At 47.5% G+C, this 20,968-nt stretch overlaps 1 protein-coding gene across 4 annotated transcripts; it reads left to right on the top strand.

Annotated features, from left to right (window-relative positions):
* Positions 1 to 843: 843 nt before the first annotated feature.
* VSIG4 (V-set and immunoglobulin domain containing 4) lies at positions 844 to 15,689 on the top strand. 4 transcript variants are annotated; one of them, XM_048959640.1, is made up of 9 exons: positions 844 to 869; positions 3,120 to 4,418; positions 6,880 to 7,236; positions 7,830 to 8,111; positions 8,447 to 8,485; positions 9,154 to 9,222; positions 9,899 to 10,006; positions 10,554 to 10,575; positions 11,259 to 15,689. In XM_048959640.1, the coding sequence occupies exons 2-9, from the start codon at positions 4,310 to 4,312 to the stop codon at positions 11,494 to 11,496; spliced, it is 1,224 nt and encodes a 407-aa protein (XP_048815597.1). In that variant the 5' UTR covers positions 844 to 869; positions 3,120 to 4,309; the 3' UTR covers positions 11,497 to 15,689. The 4 variants fall into 4 exon arrangements, with proteins under 4 accessions (XP_048815597.1, XP_048815596.1, XP_048815598.1 ...); XM_048959639.1 differs by having other exon boundaries at positions 2,712 to 4,418; XM_048959641.1 differs by lacking the exon at positions 8,447 to 8,485 and having other exon boundaries at positions 2,712 to 4,418.
* Positions 15,690 to 20,968: the final 5,279 nt, after the last annotated feature.

The following is a 20,968-nucleotide window of genomic DNA, read 5'->3' as shown; positions in this document are numbered from 1 at the left end:
TCTGTGTGTGCCCAGGGGACCTTACAGTGCTCCTGTAAGTACAGGAATGATGGTGAATCTCTTTGAGTGGGGATATGTTTTGCATGTTATGTTAAATGATGCTCGTCAGCTATGCTTTAGGGAATCAAAGATGCAAAAATTGTTGCTAATCCAATCTGAGAATAAGAATTGGTCAAATGAGACGCTCACCATGTGAAAGAAATTGAGCTTTGTTATGGAGAGCATAAAAAGTCAATGAAGTCTTACCAGCTTTCTCTACCCAGTGTGGAAGCTGAGTAGGAGAGAAAGATTGCTGCAGTAATACTGCAGGGCATGCAACTATCACCAAAAGGGTTTTACAGAGAGCAACAGAAAAATCATGACTGAACAGTGTGTTAAAACAGCAACATATCAGCAGCACTGAAACGTTCTGGGAAGCGGCTATGTTTTCTTCATGCTTCAACTCTAGATGAGCTTGCAGTTTTTGGAGCCCTGCAGTAAGGGTATGGGTTTCTTTTTTTTTTAAGTAATTTTAAACAGTGTGTGCATGTGTTTGGTGGACAGGAGCTGGGAAGGGAACATCCCTGTTACTGAAAAGCAGCCCACCTGTCTCATGTCCATCTCAGAAATTGTTGCAGTGAGAATGTGGGTCTCTGGGGCTGTGGTGCTATATGGAGTGTAGCAGAAATGCTCAGCCATGGCCTGAAGCAGTGATGGAGCACCTGGTGGGAAGGCAGGGCCAGCCCAGGGGAGCTCAGGTGCATGCAGTTCAGCTGAGTGATAGATGGGATGGAGCCAGGATCCATCCCTTCCCAGCCCTCATTTAAGGGTTGGCAGTGGAGGTGAGGGCATCTCACTGGGGATCCCTGCCTACCTGAGGTCTTCCAAGGGTAAGCAGTTTTTTTCCTTTGTTTCTGTATCTATGGCTGCATTTGGGCTTATCCTTGTTTGCTGCCACCCTGCTGTTACTGCTGGGCCTTCCATCACACTATAGCTTTACATGGAGCTAGTGGGAAGCAGAGGTGCTCCAAATTCAGGTGGCCAGGTGAACATCTGAGTCAAAGAGGCGGATACTATTCATGCTGCTTGGAGAATGGAGGGAAAAGGGCTTATACTTCCTGCAGGTGGGGTAGTGGGCAGAGCCAACAAACCATGAGATGTGGCACTTCTGTATGAACACAGGAACAATAATGCAACACGCACTGCCAGCTCTTCTCTCCCTGCCTGTGCTTCCATTATTGCTAGCCTTAACCTAGCTAGGAAAGACCATCTGTGCTCTCCTTGTTTGAGGCAGTTCTTTCGAGCAGCATAACCCTAGCTCTCAGGCATTAACTTGCTTTCCATTCCTCTTTCATCCTTGTTTTCAAAGAAAACTGTGGATTTTGCCCTGTGTGGTGAAACCTTCCTTGAGGGTTTCAGGCAGTTGGCAATGCAAAATAGAGACTGGATCCTAACCCAGTGTGGGATACCTCTGGAGATAAGAGCAGCTGCTGCGCATCTCATGCGGCACAGCTGACAGCAGGCAGTGAGCCTGCAGGGAGATGAGCTGAGGTTAAGGCAGATCGTCCCACGGAAACAGTTGTGTTTTCTGAACAGTTCAGACAGCCTCTAAGGAGTCACTAAAACAGGAACATGGAAGGAGCAAATACTGTGATAGCAGTGGGGCTACCAAAAGCAATGGTAACTGGTGAGTGTGAAACCTGTAGGTATAGGGAGGATTTGATCCCTGCGTTTTGCACCCTTAGGTGGCACAAAGCAGGAAATGCACACTTAGATGGCTTCACACATACAGGATCCATTGTTAGTGCTAGGAACCGTTTGTTAGAGTTTGGCTGAGCTCATAGGTGGCCCAGAGCTGATGTCAATGACCTTGGAATTTCTAGGAAGGGAAGTTAATTTTCAGGAAGATCATTTGTGTATCACTCTTCTGTTGCATGACTTTAGCCTTGAAGGAAATGCTCTTTAACACTAAAATTCTGTTTTGTCAAGTAGAACAAAGGCCATGTTTTCTTGACTGTACAGTTCTCTGGTAAGTGTGGGGAAAGCTGATGTGATGCACACCACAGTAAAGTCCCATGCAGTTAGCTTCTGTGCACCATTCAGGAATTATTTCCACTCTGTTTAGGCAGTTGGCTTTGGCCTGGCCAAATAAGAACATCTGGTAAAATTGGCTTTTTTTTTTTCTTTTTTTTTTTTTTTTTTTTCCCCCCTGGGTGCAGATGCTTTATGAAAGCACACTGGGAGCTTTCTATCTTGGTGGTTTGCACAAAGCACTGCTTGCCATCACCTTGCAGGCTAAAAACCCTATTTGCAGCATCAGGAAAATTGCAGCAAAGTTCTCTAACCCTCGGCAGGCTATTTCAAACCCTGAGGGTAAGGCACGAGCTCTGTAGGTGTGGGCCCTATGGGTGGGCTCTGAGGTCCCATCTGTGGTCGCTTTTTGTGAAACATGGACTTGTGCTGCGCTACTTTTTACCAGCCAGGGTTGTAGGAGCAGGAATTCCAGAACAAAGAGCAACGTTGGTCATGCTATCTGAGCTGAGGAAATGATGCTGAGGAGTGTCGTGCCCAGCGTGCAGCAGGAGGATGGGCTCCTGTGAGGGAGACAGTTGCTGGGTGCCTTATTGCCTGGCACTGCAAAGGGAGAAAGCAGTGGATTCAATCCAAAGCAGAGGCACTGAAATATGAGGACATGAAAGTTTTTTTTTTGTTTTTTTTTTTCATGTGTTCAGATGCGAAACCACAAGAAGTCTTCCAGTAAGAAAGAAATGGGCTGTTGGCATGACTCAAAGAACTCTGGCTGCTATGTCTCTGTCACAAGGAGAGAAAGATGCAGCGTTGATCATATTTGAGGAACTATAGTTCTTCATGTTTGGTTTAGCTAAGTAGTCAACGTTTATCCTGTACAATTACAGCTTCAGGAAGTCTTGCGTGTCCGGTTCAAAAAATTGTCATATCAGCAATTTTAGCTCTTTCCTCCAGGCTGGCCATGCCTGACATGGTTGTACTGCAAATTTTACTGTTGCAAGTTCTGTGGCAGCAATAATCAGAACTCAGCTGAAATCCCGTTCCTCAAATCATCCAACTGCAGATGTGCCTCTGCCCAAAGAGCAAAACGAAACCTGCACTGTTTCCATCAGGTTACTGACTTTGGAAAAATGAAGCTGGTCACTGGATTTCATTGCCCTGCACAGAAAGGAAGAGCCGCCCAACACTGCCCAGCTGCAGCACCTCCAGAGAACGGTCTGACTGCTGCATTGCAACCAGGACGGATACCTGCTGTGGTGGAACACAGCCACGGCAAAATGAGATAAGTTGCCCTTCCAGCTCCTAGAGAAAATGGCCCCCATATTTCAGACACGTTGGCCCTTGGCTCAGAGATGCCATTCAGTATTTCTTGCAGCCTTTAGACCTCCCATATTGATGCGATTGACTTCTCAGCAGTCTTCCAGGATGCTCTGCTGTTTCTCTCCCTCCATCAGTCTTTTCTTTCCACCGAGAAGTCTATGCAGACAAATCTTCACCACTGACACAATAGTGAGGGGTGGAGGGGAAATGAAATTATTTCTTGGAAGTACTTCAGTGGGTTGTGTTCAATGATGCAGCTGTTAAAATTAAATGCAAACTGGATGTTAAAAATATGACTATTGAAAAAACATTAAGCAGTAGCTTTAATGAATAGTTGACTGCCTGTAGCATAATTCACCTGGCAGGCTTGCTTTCACATACATTTCTTGTCTTCTGTAACTCCTTCTTTTGTTAATATTAATGAACACAGAATAATTCTGCGTGTAAGACAATGTGTGACTCTCTGAAAATGGGAGCAGCAGGCACTGAACATCTGTTCACCTCTGGGTGTTAAGATCTGCTCTAGCATTAAGTGTGGGTGTCTCTGGGTTGCTGACCTTTGCTGTGCATCTTCCCTTGCTGCCCTGGGAAGTACATCTGCAGCTGCATCACAACAGGGCAATTTCTGGGCAGGTGGGGAAAAATGCAGCTTTTTGTGGAGAAATTCATAGTAAAGAGCAGGATGTTGGTGGTTTTTTGTATTTTTTTTTTTTTTTTTTTTTTAATATTTCTGTTGAATCAGGGGGGGGAAAAAAAAAGTAAAAGTTTTTCTGGTCTAAAAGGCTCCATTAGGCAAAGGAACTACAGCTGTTCCTTTTCCTCATTCAGGCTACACACTGACCTGCACATCATGTGCTGCTGAAATACTGCATGTGTGTGGTGGAAGAGCACGGTATCATCAGCAAGGAAGATTCCAAGGAAATAACAGAACCCCAGCAGGTTGATCTGTGCCTCGTGCTCCTGCCTGACGTGCAGTGAGTCGATGTGCTCACACCTCCCATGGGAAGGCTGCTGTGCTTCGACATCTCTGGAGCCAATTTTGAATGTGATGGAAGGAGATGCTGAGCCGTATCATCACACACAAGTCAGAGGTAGCTGAATTCTTGCTTTTCAAGCATTCTCCAATTTGCTTTCCCTTATTACTGAGTACTTGATTATGTGGCCATCATAAAGCTCTTTCATTACGAAGTGAACGCAAACATGGAATAATTGGAAGAAGATGAAAAGGAAAAAAGAAATGTATACAAAACCATGAGGAAAAAAAATAGAGTATTAGAAAAAGGCAAGAGAAGAGGGTGGGGATGGGATTTGAAATGGAAAGAGACAGAGCCTTGCAATCTTTGGTCATCCTTCATCTCGGTGAATGGACTCGTGATATTTCTAAAAGAAGGAAGGAAGAAGGACAGCAGCGCAGCCTGGATCCCAGATGACACAGGACAGAAGAAAGGGAAGTGTTCTTGACTTGTCTTCTGCTCCAAGAAGTGTGGAGGTCTCTCTTCAAGCATAGGAGGAGGAGAGCAGAGCTGCAGTCCTGGGAGGATGGGAGCAGTGGTGCTGGTGCTGGTGGTGGTGAAGGCTTTTGTTGGCTGCAGGGGTGAGTTAACTGCTTCCTTGTACGAGAAGAAAAACTAAAGAACTAAGAGGGTAGGAAAATTCTTTTCAATTATGATGTCCTGCTTCTTTTAAAAGTTGTGAAGTGTGGAAAGCCGTTAGTTTCTTCTTGAAAAATAGAACCTGAGAGTTCACAAGTCTCCTCTGGGAAGACTCCTATCAGGGACACCCAGCTGCTTCGAGAGTGCAGCAGACAGGGCAGAGTGAGGCAGGTTGGCTCCATGTGCCACAGCAGGGTCAAAACAGGACCTTCCAGGATCCTTGCAGAGGACATGCTCTGATGTGCTGTTACCTTCCAAAACTGTCCTTGTGAAGCTGGAATGTGCACGTTCTTCTAGAATTGGGTAGGTGGATGGTTGGATTGCATGATCTTGGAGGTCTTTTCCAACCTGAGCAATTCTATGATTCCAATTTAATAATGCATCTCTGTTGCTCTGCTAGCGTGGTCCTGGGAAGAAGAGAGATGGCTGTAACTGTGACGGTTTATGAAGGCACATAATTCCTCTTGATTACTCCTGATGTCCTGGCTCTCCAGTGCATTAGGAGAGGTGACAGTGGAACCTTGGCTTCAATTCATATGCCCATGAAACATATGTGCTGCTCCTGGGACAGCCTCACTGGACAGAGAGTTGGAAAGAGTGGGAGAATAAATGAAATATCACAAAGTCCACACCCCCTCCTCCTGTGCCCATTTGAGTCCTGGCAGTGTTTATCTGGCTGAGACAGATACCAACCAAGGAATCCAGGTCAGAGCTGAAGTTCTCCAAGGCTAACACAAAAAGATTGGGCTTGATCTAGTGTTCCAAATCTGGTAGTCCAGACCAGTAAAGGCAGATACCTGCCTGCATAATGCTTCCATGCCACCACAAATGCTGGTGCTATCAGGCTAGGAAGGAGGTACTCAGCTCTTTTACAAATGGACCAGAGTGTAAGAACTCTTTTCTTCTCTTTTTCATGCACTGCTGATGATACAAATCTCTTTCACTACTTTGCTTCTTCCAAACCTGCTCTGCGGGTTTCTGTCTATTCAGCTCTACCTCTCCCAGCATGAGAACTGACGCCCTTTTTCTGGAAGTCTCAGGAAGCATCTCAGTTTAATAAGCATCACGGGGAGGAAACGTTTCTTTTAAAAATACCATCTTGGGGATGAGTATTTTGTTGGTGCTGTCAGAAATAAGCTTCCACAGAGCTCAGCCCCAGCAGCTCCCTCAGGTGCCTGTGCGGACAGAGATCCACAGACCCGCTCCGCACCCAAAGGGCCCCTCCTGCGGCTCAGAGACAGCACCGCTGCACAGAGAAGGGCTTCTCCCTGCACGGCTGCACTGCTGCCTCCATGAGCAACAGGGTAGTTTTGTAAGAAGCTAATGATGCTAAGGAGTGCAAACACTGAGTCTTTCGTGCACGCTTATTGCCGTGACACAGTAAATGTGATTTGTTCACCCTTCTTCCTGTACAGGGGGTACAGGACAATGCAGCAAGTGGTGCTGTCAGAACAAGCAGTGTCAGCAGTAGAGGGAGAGGCCACTGCTGTTTGCGTCATCCTGCAAGTATAAGCAGAAAGCCAAGCAGCAGAAGTAGTGTGTGAAGGCTGCGGCTAGGGAGCAGGAATAAGAGATGCTCCTGAAGTTCTTGTGAAGGCTGCAGCTGTGATGCCGCTACTGGAGGTGGGATTTGTGCCTCTCAGTACTGAGAAGGAATTGAGAACTGGCCAGTGTCCAGAGAGAAGCAATAAGAATAGCCATGAGTTTGATGTAGCTGTTCACTTCCCCATGCTCAGTGAGATGGGGGCAGGCCCAGATTTAGCTGCCTGTGGTCTAGTGCATAACTAAGACGCTACCACATGCCGGCTTCCACTGCCTCGTGGCTTCTGTTGGTCCTAAGGGATGTTCCCCTCTTCTGCTGCATTTTTCTTTCTCCCCTTCAATTGTTGTTTCTTTGCAGCCCTCCTGGATCTGTCTGGTGCAGCTCAGGTCAAAGGGGTATGGATGGGATCCACCACTATACCATGTACCTACACACCTTCACGAGGTTTCACACAGCAGGTGCTCACCTGGCGCGTGGAGAGAGACCTCAGCACCTCCACCATCTTTCGGAGGGATGCTTCTGGTGATCACATCCTGTTATCTCGGTTCCGAAACCGAGTCAGTGTCCCAAAGAGCAGCCCAGGGGATGCCTCACTCCACATCACAGACCTCGAAATTCCTGACAGCGGACACTACACCTGTCAAGTCAGCTGGAGGTCTGAAAACTACAGCCTGATAACGAAGGAGGTGACCACTACGGTTAAAGTCGCCAAAGGTAATCCAGCAATAAAGCTTTGCTGTTGTATAATCTGCAGAACAATTCGGAGAAGAGGCAGTTCACTCCATTCTGCCTGCCCATATCCATATCGAGTTGGGTATTGAGGTACCTGGATGGGAAGAACCTTCTGCTCAGTTCTGTGTGTTCAGGAAGGGATAGCAGTGAGTCTGCACTCACTGTGGTGTGGATCTGCCAGTGGGACACAGATCCAGGTGCACACAGGACTGGATCTGGTTCTGTGCAGATACCCGATGTCCCTGGCTCTTGTAGCACATGGGAATCATGCTGGCCAGACGTGCCTTCCCCCCTTTCCAAGCACTCTCAGTGTGCGTTTAAATAAAAAGCTCTTTCCTCAGAGGAGCCTTATGGCAGCATTGGGAAAGGCAACAACTCAGCAGAGCAGGCTGATGTGGTGCAGCAGTGGCAATAGGTGACACAGCTGGTGCACATCTATATCCATAGGCACAGCTGCACAGAGCGCAACCCAGTGGTGATGTCCTGGGAAAGGACCGTGAGGATGGGAGTTGCTTTAGTGTGAGGGAAACCTTCCCCCACCACAGCCACCATGACCCATCTGCTTTGTCTTGTAGTGGCTGTGACCAAGCCCACCATTGTGGCTGGAGAGCTGGGGCTGGCTGTGCCGGTGGGAGCCAAGGCTAGCCTGACCTGTGTGGCACAAGGGTCCCCCCCCATCAGCTACCACTGGTTCCGGATGGCACCAGGCAGGAGTGGGCAGCTCCTGGGCAATGAAGCTGAGCTGGTGTGGAGCAGCCTGCAGCCCTCTGATGCAGGGGTGTACTACTGCGAGGTGAAGAACAGGGTCAATACCCAGATGGTGCAGCGCAGTGATGCTGTTGAGCTGACAGTGAGAGGTGAGTCCCAGCCCTCAACTCCTCATTGAGGCAGACACAGAGGGGTGCAGGGTTTGGGTGTATAATGCCAAATGTGGATCGTGTCCTGCCTGCTTCAGAGCGTAGCAGGTCAGGCAAAGCCCAGGAGATGGCACCCAGCCCCTGGCAGCATGGCTGAGCAGGAGGGAGCCTGGCTCAGCCCTCAGCGCGCCTCATGGTGCCTGGCAAGCCATGCTGGCAGAGTGAGGCCGATGCTATAGTGCCTATGGAGAAGGACTCCAGGCATCCAGGAGTGGCTGGGGGAGTGCTGCATCCTGCGGGCACACATTGAGCCTCCTTGCCCTTTTCATTTGCAGATCTGTCTGTCACGACGGAGGCACACCGCCCAGCCACAGGTCAGCAGGGAGCAATGTGTGACCAGGGTGAGGGGCTGGGGACTGGGAGCTGACCCAGTGCTTAGCAGTAATAACAGCGATCTTGGGATGATGCTTAAGTCAGTCCAAAAGTCACCAAGACGACAAGCTGATGCAATGCCTGAAATCCTTCCCAAGAGCACATGCAGACCATGTACTGCCACTTCGGTTCCCTACCGCAGTCTCTTGGCAACCATCCATGGGAACACAAACTCAATGATGCCCACATAAAACTGGCCCAGAGGAGGGGGGAAGCTTATATTGATATCTACAATTAGGCATGCCACCTCAGACTCTCCTTAGACCTTAGAAAGGACCGAACAGAAACAACAGATACAAATGAGACAAAAGCCTCTGTAAAGCAGCTGCTTTCCTTGCCAAGGATATCTCCTCTGAGGAAGGATGCAAAGTTGGCAGTTCATCTCTGTGGGTTGTGGGAACTCAGACCTGGGCTACGGTAGAACCTCTTGTAGAAACTTTAACATTGAGGTCATTTCATCTGAACCGATTGTGTGCCACCATAGCAGGTCATGTAAATCAGCTTCAGCAGCTAGAAGTTAAGGGAAGGGGCTGCTTATTTCCAGAGCTTATCTATTTTCACGGCAGACTGGAACTGCACTGCACACTTCTCATTCTTGTTGGTTTTGCAGATCTGCCTGAAGCTGCAGTGACTTCTGAGAATGTTGTGGGATACCCAGAAACAGATGAAACAACTCAGAGTAAGTTGAGACATCGGTGTAACTCTGAACAAGATTGAGGGACCCGAACTGACTGCTCAGTATCTTCCATTCCAAAGTTCGTGTTCTGTATTTTGGCTACGAATGGCATTGCTAGCTGTTCTCAAGGGACCTAGATGTTTTTTAGGGACTCTTAAAATAAACCAGATACTTCTAGGGAAAAAAGAAATACGTTCCATAACCAGAACATCCAGACTTCTTGCAGCATTCCTGACCAGTAGTTCATTCTGCTCTCAAGGCTGGAGCGACAAAAAGGACTGTGTACAAACTGACTCTCTGTACCTCAGCTAAGTTTGCAGTGCCATGGTAGGTTTGAACATGCTCCAAATACAATTGGACAGCATCCTTGAATGAAAAGTGTTAAGGGCACCATCTGGAAGTCTTTCTTCAATGGCATGCACTGCACAATTCCGCCCCGCTCACAGCTACAGCCCCAGCACTCAGCAGGAGGCTCTGGCTCACATAAAAATACCCATGTGGGGCCAAATGGGCAAGATGCTGCTACATGGGGAGTAGCAGGGACATAGTCAAGTAGTGCACAACTGCACACAGAGCTCAGGGGTTGTCTGGGCCTCCAGGATGTGGTGAGCACCATGTAAGTGCTGTTGCAGCCTGGGAGGGCTTCTCTGTTTGAAAGTCTTGTGCCATATTGCTACAGGTTCCTGGAGGACTCACCTGTACCTGGTCATCCCGATTGCTGTGTTGAGTGGTGCTGTGGTTTTCCTTGTCATTTTTGCTATTGCTTGTGCTAGAAAGCCCAAAAATGGTGAGTAGATTGTTGTGGGGAGCTTGAATGCCTGCCGTGGTTTGGCTTTGTGGGCTGGGGTTGGTACTGTCCTCACAGCTGTGTGTGACAGCTCTGGTAGCTGAATTGTGAAGACACTTGACCAAAGCAGACACAAATTAAAATAGGTGGTGAAAGACTGAAAAAGGCATTTCCTTTTTATTAACAAACACAGAATATATTTATTGAATGCTTGAACACACAAGAGCATGCACTTTCTAAAAATTATTTTTGTTAAAGGCATTCAGAACAGCATCTTTTTAACAGGGGTGGGCAGGTAGGGCAGGGCACTGTGCTCCCTCCAGCCCCATTCCTATCCCCACAGTCCCGTCACTCTGCCTTGGCCCCCTCCTTGCCCCACTGTCCCCCCAGGGAGCAACAAGGTGGATTCCTGAAGGTGCAAATACCTGGAAGCATCTGTGGTTTCTTTGTTGGTTTTGCTTGCTTTCTTCCCTTTTTATTTTTATTTCTGGGGTACATTTGTCATAAAATGTACTGATGCATATCTTCAATTCTTCCTTTTTTTCAGAATCCATCTATGAAGTTGCTTTGTAAGTACAATTTTTCACCTATTATGTTGAGAAGACTTTTGAGGGCATCATACTGTTATTTGTTTCAGAAAAGCCTTTTTACTCAGCAAAAAGCCAGAGATTTCTTTTATCTGTCTGGGGCAGAGTTAATATTCCTCATAACACCCCTAATACTGCTTTACATTTGTGCCTAAAACAGTGTCAGTAACCCCACAGGGATTTGGCTATTGCTGAGCACTTGTGCAGCACCAAGGCTCTCTTTCCAACCCACAGAGGCCAGCAGGTTGGGGTTGGCAACAGCTTGGGTAGGACGCAGCCAGGACAGCTGACCTATCCTGACCACAAAGATTTTCCACACCGTATGACACCCAGCTCAACAATAATGCTGAGGGATGTGGGAGGAGCTGGGGGAGGCGTTTCTGGTTACACCAATTGCCTTTGGAAGCAACCATCAAGTGTACTGAGGCTCAGATTCCCAGGCAGTGGCTGGGTATTGCTGGCCGATGGGAAGGAAAGAATAAATCACCCTGCTTCTTTCTGATCGCTTCCACACGTGGCCTTTGCTTTTGTCATTAAAGTGCCTCTAACTTAATTCGAGAACTTGTCCATCTTACATTCTCTCCATTATGCAGAGGAGGTGGAGTGAGATAGCAGCTGTTAAGGGGGATTTAGTCCTCACTCTTAAGAATGTCTCTTTGTTTCAGCCACAGCACTGCAGATGTGATTAGACTGGACACTGATGTGGAAGTCCCTGTTAAGTGCAGAAAAGAGAAGATAAATTCTGAGACTGAAGAATCCTATGAAAATGTTACCGTGACATGCAACAACTATGAGAGCATAACAGGCAACAGCTATGAGAGCACGTGCCTGAGTAAAGATGCTGAGAGTGAGACCCTTGTGAATGCAATGGAATCAGAATACGAAGTACAGAACTTTCAGTAGAGTACCAGCATTTCCCACGTGAGCAGCTGTGCAGAAGATGAGGCTACAGATATTGAGCGGTAAACTTTACCAAGGGAAACTATTCTTCCTGTCTGCCTTCTCCTCTGATAAATATACCAGTTTTACTGCTTTCTTTAACTCAGGGGAACCTCTTAGGATTTGGCAAATGAGTCCCTGCCCAGTGGTGCAGAAACCTTCAGCCAAGCAGCTGTCTGTCCACACATTTTTAAATAGCAAATAATTTCTGAGCAGCCTGAAGGAGCAAAGTGAGCAAGAAAGGGTCTGAAGGGGTGGAAACAGAAACGTCCTTTGCCTCCAGGACAAAGTGCAGCTGGGTGCAACACTGCTAGCCAATAACACCAGCAAGGCACAGGCACACTCTCAAGTGCATGTTCCCCTGTTTGGGCATGCCAGACTGCGAGGAGCCAAGAACTGTACTGGAAATGGATGGCTTCTGGCTTTTAACAGTGCAGCAGACACTGGTTGTACTGCTTGTTTGTTCTGGAGTTGTCTTGTTGTTAGAGGATACTAAAAAGACTACAGAAGGGGTTGATATCCCAGGAATATCATTTAGCAATCAAACTGGAGCTCCTCACAAGTGGGAATAACCCTGTAGTTGATGAACCTCTTAACTAGCACCCTCTGTTTTTCTTCTGGCAAAGCAGAGCTGGTTTTGAAGGGATTACTAGCACTTCATTTTGCAGTGTGGAAGCCAGAAGCATGATAAAAAAGCGTTGCAGAGAGAAATCTGAGGCATGTGGAACAGTGACTGAGTAAGGGAGATCCTGGATCCAACAGACTGACACCAACTCACTGTATGGGACATGACTAAATCTGGTTACACTTGCGATGTTCATGCTTGTCTATCTAATGAGGGTGCCGTGAGCTTTCATTTATAAAATGCCTTGATTAGTGCACTGCCATTTGTTTCCCATGGCAAATATAAAGTACTTCAAAAGCATCTGTAGTAGATGCTTTCTGGCTTTCTTGGTGTTTTACCACACAGTGCCTTCATATGTCTGTTGTTTGCAAATTTGTGCTCTTTCTCTGTCTTCTGGTTTGATTATGTAGAACGGATAGCGGTACAGACCAGACATGGCCAGCATTTGACTTTTGGCCTTTGGCACAGTAGCAACATCCTTTTCTCCAAATTGGAAAGATGGATTTGATCGGTGGACTGGTCAACAGACAACTGGATGCAGAATCGAGGCCAGAGAGTGTTTGTCAATGGCTCCATGTCTGGATGGAGATCAGTGATGCGTGGTGTCCCCTGGGGGTCAGTACTGGGACTGATACTCTTTAATATCTTCATCAGTGACAGCAACAGTGGGATCGAGTGCACCCTCAGCAGTTTGCTGATACCCCAAGCTGTGAGGTGTGGCGGACACACCAGAGGGATGTGATGCAAATGTGGGGTCTTGCACTTGGGTTGAGGCAACCCTCACTACCAATACAAACTGGGGGATGAAAGGAATGATAAAAAAGCATTGCAGAGAGAAATCTGAGGCATTTGGAATAGTGACTGAGTAAGGGAGATCCTGGATGAAAAAGCCCTGGGGGTACTGGTGGGTGGAAGGCTGGACAGGAACCAACAGTATGCCTCGCAGCCCAGAAAGTCAACTGTATGCTGGGCTGAATCAAAAGATGCGTGGCCAGCAGGGCAAGAGAGGTGATCCTGCACCTCTACTCTATGCTGTGAGGCTTCACCTGGAGCACTGCATCCAGACAGGAGAGACATAGACCTGTTGGAGAGCATCAAGAGGAGGGCCACAGAAATGATCCCAGGGATGGAATACCTCTCCTACGATGACAGGCTGCGACCCGGGGCTGTTCAGCCTGAAGAGAAGACTGTGAGGTGACCTGGGAGTGGCCTTTTGGTATCTAAAGGGGAGCTGTGGGAATGAAGGGGACAGCCTCTGTAGCAGGGTCTGTGGTGATGGAACAAGGGTAAATGGCTTCAAGCATAAAAGGGGAGATTTAGGTTGGATATGTGGTGGTGAGGCACCGGAACAGGTTGCAGAGAGATGTGGAGGATACTCCAACCCTGGAAACTTTCACGGTAAGGCTGGATCAGGCCCTGGGCAACCTGGGAGCTGTGGATGTCCCTGTTCATTGCAGGGGAGTTGGACTAGATGACCTCTGAAGGTCCCTTCCAACTGTAAGGAATCTCTGACTCTGTGACTTGGAAGTTTGACCTGGGTTTCCTTTTTAGAGAGGACAGGTGAGAGACATCAAGCCCACACCACGCTCCTCTCATTATTTCAACCACAGTTGCAGGCACTGCACGACGGCTGTGCTGCAGCACCAGGATGCTGAGCTTCCTGAGTTGCAGGTAGCACCCAGCAGGACTGCGTCCCCCGGGGCTACGTGGGGCTCAGCCTCATGCTAAGCAGTGATCTGCACACATGTGTTGCTGGTGCTTCCACCTGGCCTGCTCCCTGCTCCTGCCTGCTGGAGAGGAGGGTAGCTGTGTCCTGGCTGAGGAGGAGAAGTGCTGGGATTGCTGGAAATATGTGCAAGGGGCTCTTTTGCTTTGTCTCTGGGTAGCTCATCCTGAAAGGGCTGTGTGCTCTTTGTAACTCATGCACTCACTGCAGAGTGCACCTCACAGAAGCTGGCCTTGAAGGCGCAGGGTTGAAACAGTAGTGTTGGTGCTGCCAGTCTTGGGTGAAGCAGGACAAAAGAAATGAGGAAAATGGGGAGCTGCAGCCCTTTGCACAGGGAGCAGAAGCATATGGTATGAGGCCAGTGCTGTGTTGGAAGGAACTGAAAGCTTCTGAGCTTCCCAATTGTCATCACAGCAGACAAAATGTAGAACATGGCTCTCTTTTCTTCCATTCCAAGTCTCAAGCTCATTCATTTACAGCTAGCCTAATGTGTTAGGCAAGATTTACTTTCAATATAAGCTCCAGACTTCACATTCCCTCACTGACTATGTAACAATGTGATTTCTCCAAACTGCGCTTCCTCCCAGCATCAATCTTCCTTGAGCAACTCCAGGCAGTTTCCTCAGGAGCCCTGAATTCAAGGAGAGGCTGCAAAAGAAGAAAGCAACAGGAACAAAGAAAGAGGTAGCAAACACCTCAGCTGGTGCACATCCTGAGTACCTCAGCTGTTGGCACTGCCTCCAGTCCAGGCAGCAAAATGGCCTTGGTCACCAGGGAAAGGCACACACATTCTCCTGTGCCCAGGTTGTTGTTCCCTCTATGCACCACATACTTATTTTTTTATTTATATTTTTTGTGTGCTTGGTAGTAAAAGCCGGTGGGAACAGAATGTTTTCCTTCTGAAAGCCGTAGAGGGCTCTGCTGTGTCACATCTCATCAAACAGAACTTCTCCTTTCCTTGTGCTGGTCATTCACCCAGTGACATGGCTCATCTGACAGAGCCCAGTTCTACACCAGCACAGAAAGGGAAACCTCAGCTTCCGCTCTGAAACTACAGGGTCTCCAGAAAAGTACACTATTTCTAGCAGCCAGCACAGTATCATGAGACTTGAAGCTCCCCTCACTTCTGTACAGCTGTGCAGACCTGCTGGCTTCTAAACTGCCAGGTTTAGGCCAGCCATCAGAGCCCTCCTGAACCTGCTGCTCTCAACAGAGAGAGGAGAGGAAGGCTCTGGTAGAGAAGTTTGTCCCCTTCTGCTTTGGTATTTCTCATAGAATAAGAATGGACTAACTTTTTGGAAAGCAAAAGCTGTAAATGCATAACAAAACAACTGTAAAGAGCTTAAAATGAACACTGGGCTAGCTGTACTGCATTGCACTGCACAACACTTCAGGCCTGCTGCAACCTGGAGGTCTGTGAGGGTGACGAGAGCTGGGGCTGATGTATCTACCAGCTACATTAAGGATCCACAGAGGACAAAACAAACCCTCAAATAATAGACTGCTCTCTTTTGAAGCTGACCTCAGTGATACTGATCAGAGTGATGTCTGTGAGTCATGCGTAGGTGTTGGAAAGAGACCACGGGAGTGTGAGTCACAGCGGGTAGGACCATGTTTGTCCAGAAGCACGCAGTGAGCCCTGCTGATAGGACTTACTCAGAAAGCAGAACACAGTTTGCTTAGGCCAAACTACATGTTAATTGGTCCCAGCTTTGTACAAACTCCAACTTCTTCAAAATATTTAGGAAAAAAAAAAACAAAACTTAGTATTAAAAAATATCAATATTTTCAAATACCACAAAATTTGACCTAAAAGAAAGGTCAGTAGGACTTTGGCATTTTTCTCTCAGCGTCTGAGCAAAGCAGTTAGTCAAACTGGGCTGGGCACTTGTGCTCTGTCAGCTGTGCCCCTCACTCACCAAGGGCTATCTCAAGCTGTGTGTCTGATATGCTACAAGGCTGTCCTTAAAAAAAAATGCTAAGAGAGCATTAGATCTTCAAGCAAGGTCACTTAGAGAGAATTATTTGAACAAAATAGAAACGTGGCAAAAACAAGAAGCAGCCTTGCTGCAAGTGCTGACTAGGAAGACCCAGCCAAAACCAAACAACACTACTGCAAGGAAAAGTAATGGACTCCATGGTCTTTCTCAAAAACAGCCCAGTTCTGTTCTCCCAGTGCAGAAGAACTGTACTAGCACTCCTGTAGCAGTTTGCCATTAGAATACCACTCCAACAGGCATCCCTGAGACCAGGGTGGAAAGGAAACCTGACAGCATGAAATCAGTGGGGCACCCACTAACAGTGGGGCGGTTTGTTCCGTACCTTGTTGGGTTTTTAGAGAGGAGCAGAATATGGGCATGAAGGAGTCCATCGCCTCGGTGCACGGCCGTGTTGCTCAGCAAGTGCCTCACTTGGGGTATTTGACAAACTGACACTCTGCCAGACTGAGTGTCAAACTCAGCTTGTCAAATACACGCAGTGCTGCACTGCAGCTCTCAGCAGGCTGTCACCATCCTCGCTGCGGTGCTGTCCTGGGCTAACAGAAGGAAAAGAGCGCTGAAGCTGCTGTTAACTCCAGAGGCATATTCCATTTAGCAAACATCATCATCCCTCCTATACTTCCCCATTCCAACACATCTGGGGAGGCAGACATTGCCTTCCTGCTGAGGAAAATGCTATATTTGTTGAAGTGCTGAAGATCTGTGGAGCTGGAAATAATGCTGAGTTCTAAGCTCTCCCTTTAGCTAAAGATCAACTTTGGTAGCTTGAAATATTGACAAAATATCCATCTGAGCACTCAGACATGCCATTTGGGTACAACATCATGAAGACAAATGTCTCTCTAGACACACAACGTCTAGACAAAGACCTGGAGAACATATTGCAGGGGAACAATTCTGCACAGGGCAGAGATAAGAGCATGATTTTTCACCAGGCTTCTCGCCACTTCCATTTCTGTTCTCCTAAGCTTAAACGAGTTTTTGGGGGCTTCTAGTACTTGGTTTCTTTTATTTGCATCTCTGTTAATTTTGCAATCAAGTGGTCATATGCTTTCCAGTGCCCAATTCTAGATATGTATTTCTGCTATAGCCAGTCTGACAGATCCCAAGGAACACAGGCTGGGGTGAAATCCTGGCTTTACGCACTTCAGAGTTCCTACTAACAGGAACAGGATTCGTGTTTTACCTCATATTGTACACTAACAGTTAAAAGGGATCTTTCTACCTAAACCTAAAGATTTGAAAAGGGTACGCTTCAAGCCTATCTGGAAAAAGGCACAACTCTGCCTCACAACTCTGCTCCCAAAGTCTGCCTGCCAGCAGGAAGCTGCATTGCTCATTGTAAAGCCTGTGATGTTAGAAACTGAGCCGCTCCACAGAGAAACACTGAACTTGTCAGGGAATGAAGTGAAACTTTCTCTTCTGCTGCTGAATTAATCCCCTTCTGCTTCATTTCCAGCACACAAGAATCTCTCCTGCAATAAACAGAACTCTCCACCCTCATACATGGACATTCTCCATGTCCCTTTAGGCGTGAACATAACCTTCCCTCTCCCATTATTCCTTTGCACAAAGGCCAGAAGATGCTGCCTTTAACAAGAGTGGGAATTAAACTCAGAAAAGCACCTGAAGAACTTTAAAAAAACTAGACAATAGTAATAGCAGTATCATCTCTTAACTCGTACTGTGATGGGATGTTGGCAGTTCAGAATTCAAACAGCTTTGAATTCCAACATGTTCAACTCTCTCAGAAATTCATTGTGATTCCTGAGCTGTACTCATCCTTTGTAGCACTGAGATCCAGTGCCCATCACAGCTCGGCAGGCCATGCCCAGCTGTGACCTGGTTTGAGTCACGGTGCTTTTAGCTGCCTTGCTTCTCCCCTCATCTTCATTTCACATGACTTGCAGCATCAGTTTTTGAGAAAGAATAAACTTCAGCTCAGCTTCTCATTATACTTTGGAAGGACAACCACTAAAGACATGAAGGTAGAATTTAGCTGAGGTGTGTTAACAGCATTCTGCAGTGAGCAATACGAAGCCTTTTCTGTCTCTGACTTCTAGGACTCTATTTTACAAGGATCATTGTAGGAATTCATCAATATTACACACAGAAATAAACTGAAAAGGGCATCTTTGGTGGTTTTTTTTTGTTTGTTTGTTTGTTTCTCAAAAATTAAAGTACAAATTAAAAAATGTTAGTGGCACATCTGTGCCAAAGATGCGCTCTTCATGTGAGCTGCAAAACCAGTACAATGAAAAAGGATTTTACAGCAAAAAAAACAGTGACAGCCTTAAAGATAAAATCAATTTCCAGGCAAGGTTACTACAACGGCTTCACAAGTCTTACATTCCCCTGCCCTCTGCATCAGGCCTTCAGGGAGATATAGATAGTGAACAGCTCTTTGTTCCGCCTCCTAATTCAGGGTGAGTTTCAACCACAGACAAAAGTGGTATGTTGCAGTGGATAAAAGAATTATGCACATTTCACACTAGAAAATTTGTGTCAGTGCTAATAAGCTGATTTAAGATCACTCCAGCAAAGTACTGGTTTAAGTGCAATTAAAATAGGTACGTGGGCCAAACGGGTCTCCTTCCAAATCACACTCTGCTGTACTGCAGGAAATAAAAAAAATAAATTAATAAACCCCGAAGGGTTCACACAGCTGCTGTCAGTCTTAAAAAAAGCAGGATAAGATCCCTCTGCCTGAAAATGCTTTGTCAGTAAGAATTCAACACTGCACACTGAGGAGAGCAGGGGGTTAAAAAATAAACTGCCCTCATTGACTCAGAACATCAGTGTGCAATGGAGGGGTTGTACAGAGACTGAGTAGGAATCTGCCACAGACCTGCCCTGCTTCAGTGCAGGTTGCCAACTGGAAGATCTGGCCTTGAGAGGAAAAAAATCAGCCAGCATTGCATCTGCTCCAGCAGCTGACAATAACCCCTCACTGCAGCTGGGTGGGTGGGTGGGGGGAACAGCCACAAGAAACGTTGCTGACAGTAACGGATAAGAGGAGGGTCACACAGTGGAGATAATTCTATCAGTAGATGGGAATGGAGCTCACTACCCCACCCTGTAATGATGGTATCTCTTCTGAATAGATCTGTCACTGTCAGAGCTTCTGGTTTCAAGCTTTTGGGGTATTTCCAACTCAAAGCTTAGTGCTGTAAAAGAGACCAAGCAATCAGCTCCATACTGTGAGGGAGAAACAGAAAGAGCTTCCTGCATTCTCCAGTTAAGTCCCTTATTGAAGTTAGGGGGAAAACCCAAAACTTTTCTAAGTCACTCACCGTCTCTAGGGGGATTTTACATGGCTACCAGGCAGGTCTGCAGCCTGTGATGAAAACAAATGAAAAGTAAAATTATTGCATACATTTTTCTCTAAGCCTGATAACAGCATGCACAAATATGCAACAGTGTGTTTCTCACACACTGAGTGGCAGCGCCTTAAGTTGAAGGCTACTTCCATTCCAGGATATGCACTTACTGTGCAGGATTAGCACTGGAATCCAGGCCATCTCTGTTTTCTGCTCAGTGAAACCCAAATAGCAGCCTGGACTGAAAGCAAGAATTCCCACAGACGTGTGGGAACTGGGTCCTCTGTACCATGGCTGTCAGTGAACTTTGGGACATGCTTCTCCAGGATCTGGAAGCCTTCGTCAGAACCAAGTCAAACTTAAATAAGCATTTGCTGGTGGCAGACTTCCCATGGGTGCTGATCCATTTAGGATCTTCCTGTGCTCCCAGCCCTGCAGCTGACACTGCTGAGAGCTTTGCTTGAAAAATGTTGGAATGTTTGGCACAGTCCAGTCTCATCTATCAGGCAGGCTCCAGTGAAGCCTGGAGCTGCAGCTCTAAGGGTTTACTTCATCACAGGCAAGCTGGGCTGTATATCTATTACAGCTCCCTGTAGCACATCTGCTGGCTTGAATGAGACAGCTAGCAATTTAAAAATGGAACAAGAGGCCAAATGCAACATCTATTTAAATAATAACTTCTGCTCCTCAGCTGGAAGGTGCCAAAGCAGCTCTGAGCTGCCTCCTTTGTCATACAGAGCAGCTCCAGACTGAGCCCATCACAGCCCAGGAACACTGTGGAGCAGCAGTGTTCAAGGGACAGCCCCATTCCTGCCCCAACAGCCTCTCCCCCCCTGGCTCTGCAGCAATTAGAAGGGCCCTTGCCTCTCACACCAGACTGCCAGGAGCCTGTGGGCTGAAGGTCACCGCTGAGCCACTGCTCTGTCCTGAAGAAAGCTCCTAAAGCTGAGACTCAGCAGTCGCACCACAGCATTGGGGAGCACCTAGCTAAGAGCCTACAGTGCTTGATGAGGGCCGTAGGCATCTAGCAGCCACATGTTCCCACTGCCACTCACTCACACTGCCATTACCTTGGCCATACAGCTCCACACATGCTCGGTTTGTTCCCGCTTTTGTAAAAAGGCTGAGAGCAGCCCAGCCTGGACATCCCCTTCCTGGCCCTGCTCCTCCATCTTGTCCCACAAGTCTAACTTGCCCTCTTTGGACCTACTCCAAAAGCAAAGAACGTAATTCAGCACTCTTTCCCCGCATACAATGTAGCCCCACTTCCAGCAGGAAACTGCATGGTTGCCTACCTCATGCCTCCACACCTCCTTCCCAGGAGTAAGAGGCAACAAAGCATACAGCCAGCCCCAGCTCTGGGTGCAGAGCCATAAGTATAAGGCACCTTCTAGCAGCTGCAAGTGCTCTGGGAAGGAGGCCGTGGGCTTTGGCTATGGCTGCAGAAAAAGCTTTTGAGGTCCCAAAACGCTTTAACTGGCACCTCGCATTTAGGCGAAAGTGCTGGGAAGGGCCCAGTCACCACATTAGCTGGTAGCATGGCCACATGCCCTCCCACATCACCCACACTCACCTGTCAGCTCCAGCCCCTTCCCCCGCTGCTCTGCGATGCTTTCTGGAGGTCGGGAGGACCTTCATCTGACAGCCTGGATCTGGGAAACAGCCAGGAGAGGAGCTGAAGGACATAACTGTGCCCAGCTGGGACACGATTCCCCAGTACACCCTCCTCCATCCCACAACTTCCCCACTCTTCGTTGATGTCTCA

The sequence above is a fragment of the Lagopus muta genome, chromosome 13 (genome assembly GCF_023343835.1).
Source record: "Lagopus muta isolate bLagMut1 chromosome 13, bLagMut1 primary, whole genome shotgun sequence".
NCBI classification, from domain to species: domain Eukaryota; kingdom Metazoa; phylum Chordata; class Aves; order Galliformes; family Phasianidae; genus Lagopus; species Lagopus muta.
Note: the sequence above shows the minus strand (reverse complement) of the source record. Positions and strands in the feature narration are given on the sequence as shown.

Excerpts from the sequence above, each read along its gene's own strand:
- VSIG4 (XM_048959640.1), top strand. The coding sequence starts at position 4,310 with ATGTGCTCACACCTCCCATGGGAAGGCTGCTGTGCTTCGACATCTCTG. Across the intron at positions 8,486-9,153 it reads GGCACACCGCCCAGCCACAG|ATCTGCCTGAAGCTGCAGTG; the intron begins GTCAGCAGGGAG and ends TTGGTTTTGCAG. Across the intron at positions 10,007-10,553 it reads TGCTAGAAAGCCCAAAAATG|AATCCATCTATGAAGTTGCT; the intron begins GTGAGTAGATTG and ends CCTTTTTTTCAG.